Source organism: Nicrophorus vespilloides, unplaced genomic scaffold, assembly GCF_001412225.1.
Source record: "Nicrophorus vespilloides isolate i.1.1-1 unplaced genomic scaffold, Nicve_v1.0, whole genome shotgun sequence".
Lineage (NCBI taxonomy): Eukaryota > Metazoa > Arthropoda > Insecta > Coleoptera > Silphidae > Nicrophorus > Nicrophorus vespilloides.
The window spans coordinates 28,985-40,048 of NW_017100094.1; the positions used below are offsets into that span (position 1 = coordinate 28,985).

General features: G+C 31.8%; 3 protein-coding genes and 1 non-coding gene across 5 annotated transcripts; 2 read left to right on the forward strand and 2 right to left on the reverse strand.

Annotated features, from left to right (window-relative positions):
• Positions 1–2,892: 2,892 nt before the first annotated feature.
• LOC108567714 (aarF domain-containing protein kinase 4) lies at positions 2,893–5,805 on the reverse strand. Its single transcript, XM_017928328.1, has 7 exons — positions 5,630–5,805; positions 4,846–5,140; positions 4,481–4,776; positions 3,735–4,428; positions 3,477–3,679; positions 3,270–3,422; positions 2,893–3,213 (listed from the first exon to the last, which is right to left on the reverse strand). Exons 2-7 carry the CDS (start codon positions 5,126–5,128, stop codon positions 2,938–2,940), a joined length of 1,905 nt encoding a protein of 634 aa, XP_017783817.1. The 5' UTR covers positions 5,129–5,140; positions 5,630–5,805; the 3' UTR covers positions 2,893–2,937.
• A 390-nt stretch (positions 5,806–6,195) lies between these two features.
• LOC108567693 lies at positions 6,196–6,813 on the forward strand. Its single transcript, XM_017928299.1, has one exon. It carries the CDS (start codon positions 6,244–6,246, stop codon positions 6,679–6,681), a length of 438 nt encoding a protein of 145 aa, XP_017783788.1. The 5' UTR covers positions 6,196–6,243; the 3' UTR covers positions 6,682–6,813.
• Positions 6,814–7,078: 265 nt separating this feature from the next.
• LOC108567719 (septin-interacting protein 1) lies at positions 7,079–10,620 on the forward strand. Of its 2 annotated transcripts, none has more exons than XM_017928334.1 (11): positions 7,079–7,279; positions 7,367–7,926; positions 7,976–8,130; positions 8,184–8,379; positions 8,439–8,648; positions 8,707–8,960; positions 9,317–9,513; positions 9,573–9,806; positions 9,865–10,071; positions 10,133–10,266; positions 10,327–10,620. In XM_017928334.1, the coding sequence occupies exons 1-11, from the start codon at positions 7,171–7,173 to the stop codon at positions 10,573–10,575; spliced, it is 2,505 nt and encodes an 834-aa protein (XP_017783823.1). In that variant the 5' UTR covers positions 7,079–7,170; the 3' UTR covers positions 10,576–10,620. The 2 variants fall into 2 exon arrangements, with proteins under 2 accessions (XP_017783823.1, XP_017783824.1); XM_017928335.1 differs by having other exon boundaries at positions 9,573–9,794.
• Positions 10,621–10,670: 50 nt separating this feature from the next.
• On the reverse strand, positions 10,671–10,743 carry Trnaa-agc. Its single transcript has one exon. It is a non-coding gene; the product is annotated as a tRNA-Ala (tRNA).
• Positions 10,744–11,064: the final 321 nt, after the last annotated feature.

An 11,064-nucleotide genomic window follows, 5' to 3' on the forward strand; every position in this document is an offset into this window, starting at 1 on the left:
ACCATTTAAAATAGTATATTACTTGGATAATAACGTGTTCGATATATGAGATAGTTAGTTTGTCATAACACATGCAACGCCTATTAATTTCCCATTTTTATTGCAAGCAACATTTAGCAAAGAAAAAAATAATTTTCTTATGTTACATTTGATAAACGCCAATTAAACTGCTGATATTTTTTTTATGAAATAAAATTGAAAATATGTGTATCTAATTACTGGATTGTATTATATTACAAATTCAGAATATAATTACACAAAAACACACCTTTGTGTTTTATGATAAATATTTGTGCAATATAAGCGCATTTTCAATTGCATAAGATTTAATCAATGGATGCTCGGAACAATAAAGTAGTGATTTGAAATAGAAAACTACTCGAGTAAGTAGCACTAAGGTTAATAATGTTATTGATTAAATCTCTGGATAAAGAACGGAGTTCTTATTAATTTTTTTCTGCAATTTGCATTTCCCACCGGTAATTTTCCGTCACAATTAAAATAGAACACGTAATTGAAAGTAATAAATAAAGTTGCATTAAAATCCATTCGTGATAACAAAGAATGCGAATTGGAGGACAAGAAAAGGCGTGCACCTCCGTTACTCCACGTTAGAACCAATTAATCTCCGCTCCCAAATGATTCGTTTTTTTTTTCTTTTATTTTGTTTCATTTTGCAAAACTTCGTTTCCTTGATTCCGTTGCATTAGACTCAATCAGCTCGGATGATTCAGCTTGATCTACTTATGCGAATTTGATGCGATCTTTGTTCGGTTCGTTCCTCAAATTGTCTTTTCAAGGGCGAAGCTATCCGAGCAAATCGATCTCGATTTCGCAACACGGAACTTTCTTGCAGTTATTTTCGTGCCAAAACCGTGACAATCGTAAATAAATATTTATATGCATGTATTATTATGATTTAACAGCAATTTCGTTGGGATTTTTTTGTATGTAACCAAATGCGGTTTGGAAATCGTGATGTGGGGGTCTTTCTCTATTCTCGAAATGTGTATCAGTTCTGAAAATTATTGTTGCAGATTTATAAAGTTTATACAGCCATTTTGCGCAATCCACGTATTATAATGTGAAACATATTAAATGGTGCGGCGAGCTGAGATCGTGCTCGGCCACAGCCCGATGTAATTACTCTCTTTTCCTGTTTTATTATCATTTATGTGCTTTCCCTCCAATGTGCGGATTAATTTAGTGATCCGAACGGAATTCGCTCGGTTTGCGATTTAGCCGAATGAAAAACTATTTATAGAAGCCTTTGGAAATGTTAATGAAATGCATGCTGGTCTCTTACGTTAGAAACATGCATTCGTTTTCATGTCTCACTTATTATAACCGTGTACATTTTATCTATAAGGAAATTGGTCGATTTTTACTCTTTTGCAAATAATGTCATTGCCAGTGTGTACTGCATACATTATTATATCATAATGTATCAGTAATATGTACCTTATTGACAGTTATTTACAGCGCACTAAATACCCTACAATCCATTTTATGTACATATTAAACATGATAGCTTTCGAAATTATTATATAAATACAAAATTTAATGACATTTCAATAAAAGCCATAACACAAATAGAAGAATTAAAAAAATATATTGAAATAAAATATTTTATTTGGTTTATTTACAGAATCTTTTATTCAAAATTATTATTAAATTTATTAAAAGAAATTTTGTACATTATAAAAATTTGTAAAAATAAAAATTCTACTTTGCCAAAATATACATAATTTAATGAATGAACAAATATTGTAAAAACATTTTCTACGATATATGAAAGATTAAGTAACGCAAAATTTTAATGTTTACACAAAAAGAGGAAAACGTGATCAAATGGCCGTTGAATCTTTTCACCTTTTAATTTCTGAAATATTTACGATGATATGAAAAATATCTACTACCCTCAAATCATGTTCAATATATAACAATAAACGATTCAATAACATAAAATTTGTTTACCAAAAAAATAAATTGGAAATTACAAAAATCTTCAATTATATCGATTTAATAGATGAGAAATATTTACTTGAAACGAAACAATAATAAATGGTTGCATTTTTAGTTATGATTTATTTAATAATTTGATATATTAATCCAACAGTATTTTTTTTGTAAATGATCCCAGTATAGATATTATTAGTAAAAAAAAGTGTTCAATTCAAATTACTTTACCTAAAGTGTTCGTCATGTCACAAAATGTAGAAAATTAAACTATTATGTATGTTCCTATATGTTCAAATTCTTACTAGTAATTAGATGTTACAACATTTGTATTTATTTATGTTGCTTGAATAATGTATGTGTATATGTTATATTTGGATAAAATATATTTATTAAGTCAACATGTACAAGGAACAGGAAGCTTTTGGATACTTTGTATAGATACTAATATTTTGCTAAGTCAATAACTGATAAATATTAATTTATTAGGGTTTTTTAAACGACGAATAATCAGAATGAGAAATTTATATAAAAATTACTTACGTTTTGTAAAATTTCTCAGTAAGAATTAGTTCCTGAATTAGTTGCGTCGAGATTACAATTGTGACTGTTTCACATATTAATAAAAAGTGATATTATAAGCGTCAACAAAAGGGTGTGTGATTAGAGCAATGCCTGTACATGTGTTACAGATTTTTGCAAACGGCCGCAGACCACGTGCCCACGCCTCATGACATATTATGCGCGTATTCCGGATGCGAAGGAGAAATAGTAACGCAATTATCCGCATTTTTGTCATTCGCAGTTGTATAAATTAGATTGGAAATTGTTTAATGACATATACCGCAATTCGCAAATATAGACAATTGTGTAACCAGACAACTGAATAAATTAAGATGGGGAAAAAAGGCGATACGAAACAATCATAGGCGGTATTAATAAATATGCATTTTATTAGTTCGTTACGTGGTGCATTCATTAGTAATCGAAATGATAATTTTCATATAAGTTTAAAAATATTTTCCTTGCCGGAACCGTCGCCTTCAACTTAGCACAAAGCAAGAAAACACCGGAAATCTTTCTATGTAAGGAGTAGATTTCTTCGGGCGGCGGACAAAGACGATGAGCCAACATAGTCGGAACCAACTGTTGGAGTCTCTCCGTTGTGTTTTGACACGAGAAGTCAAATTCTTCATTTTTACGAAAAACTTCGCCAAGTATCATCACCGCATCCACATGTGCTTCTTCCATAATCTATAATCAATATATATTTTATCATTCCAAACATATTGTAGATAAATTTTACTAACTTTGCTTTCATATCCAGTGAAAAATCCAAGTTCCCTAGAGTAAGTCAAAATCGTGTTGCGATCGCCTTCAGAGGCGGCTTTAATAATCCTCACGTAATGATCGGTGAATTTTTTAGTATAAGCCCTGCTCGCTCCAAAATCCAACAGCAGAACCTAAAATTATTTAAAATTACTATACTATTAATGTATTTGTTCATTTTGAACTACCTTTTTAGTTTTTGGGTTGTAAAAGAAGTTGGCCCAATTCGGATCAGTTTGCATATACTGAAATTCCATCACCTCCCTTAGAACCAATTCCAAGACTTTAGCACCAATAAATTTCCGATCAGCCAATGGTAAATCTATACACTGATCAACTGGTAAGCCTTCAATTAATTCTGTAGTAAAAACTTGTTTCGCAGATAGCGTATCTAAAAATAAATTGCAAGTCAATAAAATAGTAAATCAAAGGTTTGATTAGAATACCTTGCACTTCTGGTACATAATAATCAGGGTATGGTTTCAATAGATCCCTAAATTTCCTAGTGCAATCAGCTTCTCTGAGATAATCAACTTCCCAGGCTAATTCACGCTTTGCAACAATAACCACATTGTCGACGAACATACCGGGGGGAAATATATTCCAGACTTTCATGATACCAATTAAGTTGTCTATATCGCTTTCAATTCCTTTCGCAACGCCGGGATATTGAATTTTCACAGCGACTTCAGTGCCGTCATGCGTTTTACCCCAATGCACTTGACCAATTGAGGCAGCAGCAAAAGGCGTTTCGTTAAATTCCGAAAACTTTTTCCTCCAATTCGCGCCCAAATCGTTCTCTAAGACTTTGACCAATTGCCAGGTCGGCATGAAATCAGCGGATTTTCGAACGCGTTCCAACGCTTTAGCCAATTCGGGATTGACAATAGAATCATCCTGTATTGAAAGTATCTGGCCAATTTTCAGAGCGGCTCCACGAACTTTACACAGAGTATCCACGATCCTCTCCATATTTGCCTTGTTCATGAAAATATTGCTATCGTCTTCTTTTAAACCCAGAGTTCGTTTCGTGTACTCGGCCAAAGTTCCGATACCCAAGCCTGCGGCTAAATTACCGAATGACATCATTCTGCCTATTCGAGTAGATGGAACAGTTCTTTGCTTAGCCGATGAGCTCAACTGAAATAAATTAAATTAGATTATTGTTGAATTTCCATCATTCAATATTCACAGATTGTTGCGACTTTGGATTGGGAACCGCCACAATTTCATCTTTGTTCTTCTTCAATTCATCCTCTAACACAATATTCTTCTTATTGAATTCCCTTGCCATCTTTTCTCTATGCTCGCGATCCAATTTCTTTAAAAGTTCTTTATCGCTATCAGTTAAATGAATTTTAAACGGATTTGGTGTCTCTCTCGAATCTTTGCTACTTGATGTAGGTGGCGGAGATTTATTTGACGGTGGTGGCGGATGACTTGATGGTGGCGGTGGATGACTTGATGGTGGTGGTTTTGTCTGATTATCTGCGGAAGATTTGTGATAAACATGTCGTTTACATCTATAAACATAGTCAATATTAATTGAAAAGTTACCTTTTGTATTAGAACCTTCGTTAGGTTTGTATCTAGCAAATTGGCTGACGCCGGTGAAAACAGTGGAGAGTCGCCCAGTGCCATCGTTAATAATTTTAAGTAGCTCGTTAATGTTTGTTATGTTTTCGTCTGGTTTTAATTTCTGAGGTAATTCCTGGCATGCAGATTTAAAACTTGAATTCTTCCAAATTACTTTCAGCTCCGACTCGTTCAATTTAAGACCCGCCTCCGCTATGCTTTGTAAGCTCTTTAGTATTGCTAAAATGTCTTGGCCACGAGACATTTTTCATTTATTCTGGTAAAGAAAAGCATTAACATATATAATTTCATTTAAAAACATGCTTCTATATAATCATAACATTACTGTCAGTGAAAACAAAGTTTTCTCACTTTTGAATGGTAACTTCAATCAAATAATATATTTCAAAATTATAATATTATAGTCATTAAAAAATATCAAAACTAGTTTTGTTTGTTTTAATCAAATAGTTAATATTATTGATAAATAAAGAGTCTATATAAGTATTTTCAACAAACATATATTTTCATTTTTTCTGAATCCATCCCTGTACTTTAAGGTTGCATCAGATTGCATTTGGATAAATTAACAATTACTTAAGAATCACTTTGCCTTTAGTCAAAACATCATAATAACAAGTGAATCAAATATTATACTAACCAAAACCACAATTTTAATAACTATTATTATGTTAATTAAATAATCACGATAAAAGCTTTAATATGTAATTAATATTTACACTTTAAGGAATCATTTCAAACATACCTATTAAATGAGTATACTAAAATACCAATTTTATACAAGAAATGTATCACATCTGTTTTGTACTTTGTTCATATATTTTTATGGCTTGGAGGTTAACTTGCACATTATTACCTCACTGTATGTGGAGAAACTGATTCATTTTTGTTTGGATTATGTAACAACAACGTATAAATTTAGAGAAAGAATAAGCTTCCAAAATGTAAATATTAGAAGAAATGCTAATAAAATCCATCTGTGAAATAAAGCATATTAAAATATTAATATTTCTTGTCTATAATGTACTACTATATAATATTAAGAATTTACCAATGGAGTATTTGGAACTTTAATTATTTTACTAATTTACTGATGCAACAATGCAGTTAAATAGCTATAATAGATATACATCTTGTTGATTGTTGTTAAAAAATATATATATTTAAATATAAATTATGATTACTAAATAATTTGTTTATTTTGTTAGAGTAAACGTCTAAATACTAAATATTTATAATATTAATAAACGATTTGTGATATATCCTGTCAAATAAAAATCAATAAATGTATAAGAAGTTGCAGATCTGCAATAGTATCAGCTGTTTCTTCAATGCTGCAGTCTGTAGTGATTTTTTACCATGGTAGCTTGTAATATGGGATTACCAGATAATCCAGAAATGGAGCCTCACTTAATTTCCAATAACGAATTAACGATGCCAGTGGATTCAGATAATGAAGAAGAAGTGAACAGCTATGAAGGATATGAAAGACTACCCATGGAACAAACCAATGTTGAAAGTAGTGATGATGAAGATGAAGACAATGATGAAGATGGATCAAACACTGAATCTAATTGTAATCTTCCTTCAATTACTCCAGTTGAAAACAATTTAGTGAAAGAAGTTTGGGATGGGCCCTCTGTTACAGAGATAGAATTGGACAAGGAAAAAGTCGATCAAGTTAAAGCTGCACTTGAGAATTTTACATTACCTGCTTCAAGTATTCCAGATTGGGCAAATAAAATACCAGAAGACCAATGGAAGAATGAGATATTAAACAGATTAAGGAAAAATTAGAACTTTATTATATTACAAACATTATATTTTTTGTCTTAGGCTTTTATATATTAATGAGAATACTTTTTAAGTTATAGGACCATATTAGTAAAATGCTCTATTGTATTTTGTATGCTTAAAATAAAGGATATTTATTATTGTTTTGCAGTAATTTCTAATCATTATTAATTATTTCACTTAATTATTTACAGTATTGTTTCCAAACAATTGTTTTCTGTTGCAAATTATATTTGAGATTACTTTAATCACATATTTTTTTCTTTGTATTTTTCAATATCCCAAATATATTTATTGTTAATCTGCAATAAATTAATGTTTTGCGAAAAATACACAATTTGTGTTTTTCTGTTTATCCAACTTCACTTCAGTTTCCAGTTTATATTTTCCTAACCTAAAACTCAATTGACATGTTTCTACTGGTTATTAGGTGGAAGTGATTTTGGTGGTTTTATGTGATTTGTTAATTTTTGTTTGCAATAAAGCGTAAAAATGTCCGAAGACGAAATGGAAAAGTTTGAAATTACTGATTATGATTTAGACAATGAATTTAATATGTTCAGAAAACGGAAAGGGAATAGTAAACACCAACAAATATATGGTTAGTATGTTAAACAAAAAATCAATCTTAATTCAAAATATTGTATACAGCATATTAAGTGTTTAATCAATTCAAATCAACTTTTAGGAATATGGGCAGATGATAGTGAAGATGAGGATGATGGAAAATCAAAAACATATAAAAATAATAAAAAGGGACCTAAAAATTATACAGCCCCTATTGGCTTTGTAGCTGGAGGTGTCCAGCAAGCTGGCAAGAAGAAAGAGTTAAAGTCTGAAAATGTTAAAAGTGATGAGTCAGATGAAGAGAAACCCACTACATCATTTAAGAGAAATTCCAGTGACTCAGAAGATGAAACTGTTACAAGACGTGGTTTTGGGTCATCATCATCAAAAGCACCAGTTCAATCAACAGTAACTGATGTAACAGGAGATATAGCAGGTATGAGGAGTGCAAGAAGATATCCTCAAAATGCAAATTTGATCAATAAAGGAGTAGGAGGTTGGGAAAAACATACAAAGGGTATAGGAGCAAAGCTTCTGCTTCAAATGGGATTTCAGCCTGGAAAAGGTTTAGGAAAAGATTTGCAAGGAATATCTGCACCTGTTGAAGCACATCTAAGAAAAGGTAGAGGTGCTATTGGGGCTTATGGTCCAGAGAAGCCAGCATCTATACCAAAGTTGAAGGTAGGATTTCTATAATGTTGTAAGGTTTATTTCAAACATTGTTTTCTAGGAGGAGATAAAACGTGAAGTTGATAATGGAGACAAGAAGTGGAAGAAGGAAGATGGTGTAAATAAGAATAAAACTAGATATTATTATAGAAGTGTTGATGATGTGATTGAACAAGACAAGAAGCATGGAGTATTTAGGAATTTGGGAAATTCAAGGTATTAAGTCTTACAGTAAATAGTATCATCGATTCTAATATTCATACTTTCAGTGAACTATCAAAGGTCAAAGTAATTGATATGACTGGACCTCAGCAAAGAGTTCTCAGTGGTTATCATGCATTAAGTGGTTTAAAAGCTCCACCTGGGGTTGAGCATTATGAAGATGTTTTACACAAGAAATGTTCCAACTTTTCTTTGCCAGAATTACAACACAATTTGGATGTTTTAGTTGAAATGCATGAACAGGTATTTTAATTTATAGATTTAAAAAATATATTGTTCTAAAATTGTAATTTTTTCTTTAGGAAATCATAAAAAATGATAGAGACGCGAGGTACAGTCATGATCGAATTGTAGCGTTGGAGCAAGAAGAAGCACAATTGAAGAATGTAATACTTCAAGAGGATAAAGATGTCAAAAAGTTAAAGTCTATTTTGGATGTTGTAACTGAATTGGTTGATCCATCTTCTGGGCTTTCTTTGGGACAAGTTGCTAAAAACTTTAAAGCTCTTCAGGTTTGTTCATATTATTTGCAACTTGATAAAGTCAACATAATATTACTGGTTATTTTAGAGTGAACATTACGATGAATATTGCCAGTATGAACTAGGCGAATTAGCACCAGGTCTTGTTGGACCTCTGTTAACATCAGCTATGGCTAGTTGGTCTCCTTTGAATCAACCCAATCTTTATATAGATGTATTCGGCCAATGGAAGGACTTACTGAGCACTCAACGTGGGACTATAGAAGGTAATAGTATGGGAATACTGCCGTATGATAGTCTCTTATGGCACACTTGGGTGCCTGTAATGAGAACTTGTGTTAGGTAAGTTCGCACCTTTTAGTTAGGTACTCCTTCAAAATAAATTATTTAAATAATCCGATAAAGAAAAACAATAACATTTTATGGATTAGATATATGTTAAATTTAATAGATTGGTAACGTTATAATTATAATTACTACAAATCCCAAGTGTGCATTATCAATATCTTATTAAATGTTATTTGCTACTTTAAAAATTAATTAAGAAATGGACATTTATTCTCTTTTTTAATAGTATTTTATACATACTAATTAATCATAATAATTCAAATAAAATTCTTAAGCATCACTTAAAGGTGACAAAAAAAACATATAGATTTGTAAATTCTGCTATTCATTTTATTTTCTACATTTTCTAGTGCATGGTCTCCAAGGGATTCGGATTCGCTGATAACTGTCATGGAAACCTGGTTACCTCTATTACCTCCCTGGATATTAAATAATCTTTACGACCAACTTATTATACCTCGTTTAGTACAAGAAGTCTCCAGTTGGGATCCACTTACAGATACAATTCCAGTACATACATGGGTTCATCCGTGGATTCCGTTATTAGGTAATCTTATTTAATCATCATTTCTTGCGCAAATAGATTGTTTACTTATTTGTTTGCAGATAAACGTTTGGAAGTTCACATTTATCCAATTATTCAAGAAAAATTGGGAACAGCTTTAGCAAGCTGGCATCCATCGGACGGGTCAGCCAAGTTTATATTAAGACCATGGCAGCGGGTTCTACCAGAAGGTTCATTTGTTACCTTCCTCGTGAAACACATTGTTCCCAAATTGCAGTTATGTATGCAAAGTTTGGCTATAAATCCTCATCAGCAACATTTAGGTAGGGGAGATGGTATTTTAACATTCCTATGCAACTCCTGTAGATTATACTTAAATTGATTCTGTTTTAGATGCGTGGAAATGGGTTATGGACTGGAACGATATGCTATCCGTTGGTAATATGACTTTAATATTAGACAAATATTTCTTTCCGAGGTGGTTGCAAACACTCGCTATGTGGCTTAACCATAATCCGGACTACACTCAGGTCACAGAATGGTACACTGGATGGAAAAGGATGATATCCGATAATCTTTTGGCCCAACCAACAATAAAAGGTAAGTTACATGACATATATATTTAATAATTTTGCAATTTATTATTTTATATTTTGTTTAGAAAACTTTCACAAAGCACTAGAGTTGATGAATCGTGCTGCTAGCTCAGGGCAACAACCGGGCGCCAAAGAATCAGTCTCTTACTTGACAAATATCGAAACAAATGTACCTCCGCCTCCTCCACCAAGAATCGATGTAAGTTTTAAAATATCTTTATTTTTTGAACTATCAACTATATATAATATACAATTGCAGACATTTCAAGAAGCAGTGCGTTCAGCATCTTGCATTCCGCAAGGTTACAAAGATCTTATTGCGAAGAGGTGCGAAGAACGAGGAATTCTCTTTGTACCTATTCCTAATAAATACCATGAAGCAAAGCAAGTCTACCGCCTTGGTTCGAACGGAACCCAATGTTACATCGACAGGAATGTTGTATTTTATACTAGGGATAATTCTAATTGGCTTCCAACGTCACTAACTAGATTACTAGATATGGCATAAGAATAACTTATTTATTGTAAATATTTTATCATTAAACAATTTTCATTTGACTTTTGTCTTTCAATCATTAAATCTATGAAAAATTAAAATAAGGTTGGAGGCGCCGGGCATCGATCCCGGTACCTCTCGCATGCTAAGCGAGCGCTCTACCATCTGAGCTACGCCCCCTCTTATTAAATTTACAAATTAATAGTATAAGCATACTTATATTTTTATTAAATAAAGCTTACTTCACAATACATAATAATTGACTAGAAACTTGTATTGATGCTACGGAAACAAGTATTTACGATAACCGTTATTGATTTAAAACATCTCATAAATAATAATTTACATTTAAAGATTTACCTGTAAAATATATGGCATTACTAATAAAGCAATTTATCACTAAACTATGTAAATATAAAATGATAAATTATTCTAATCATACAAAATCCATAGTTCATACGCTAAACTAATTACGTTACATATCCAAACGCATTTTTAATC

Coding starts and splice junctions, on each gene's coding strand:
- LOC108567719 (XM_017928334.1), top strand. CDS start 7,171: ATGTCCGAAGACGAAATGGAAAAGTTTGAAATTACTGATTATGATTTA. Junction 8,961..9,316: donor GTAATGAGAACTTGTGTTAG/GTAAGTTCGCAC, acceptor TACATTTTCTAG/TGCATGGTCTCCAAGGGATT. Junction 10,072..10,132: donor GGCCCAACCAACAATAAAAG/GTAAGTTACATG, acceptor TATTTTGTTTAG/AAAACTTTCACAAAGCACTA.
- LOC108567693 (XM_017928299.1), top strand. CDS start 6,244: ATGGTAGCTTGTAATATGGGATTACCAGATAATCCAGAAATGGAGCCT.
- LOC108567714 (XM_017928328.1), bottom strand. CDS start 5,128: ATGTCTCGTGGCCAAGACATTTTAGCAATACTAAAGAGCTTACAAAGC. Junction 3,423..3,476: donor ACAACCCAAAAACTAAAAAG/GTAGTTCAAAAT, acceptor AAATAATTTTAG/GTTCTGCTGTTGGATTTTGG. Junction 3,214..3,269: donor TCACTGGATATGAAAGCAAA/GTTAGTAAAATT, acceptor TATTGATTATAG/ATTATGGAAGAAGCACATGT.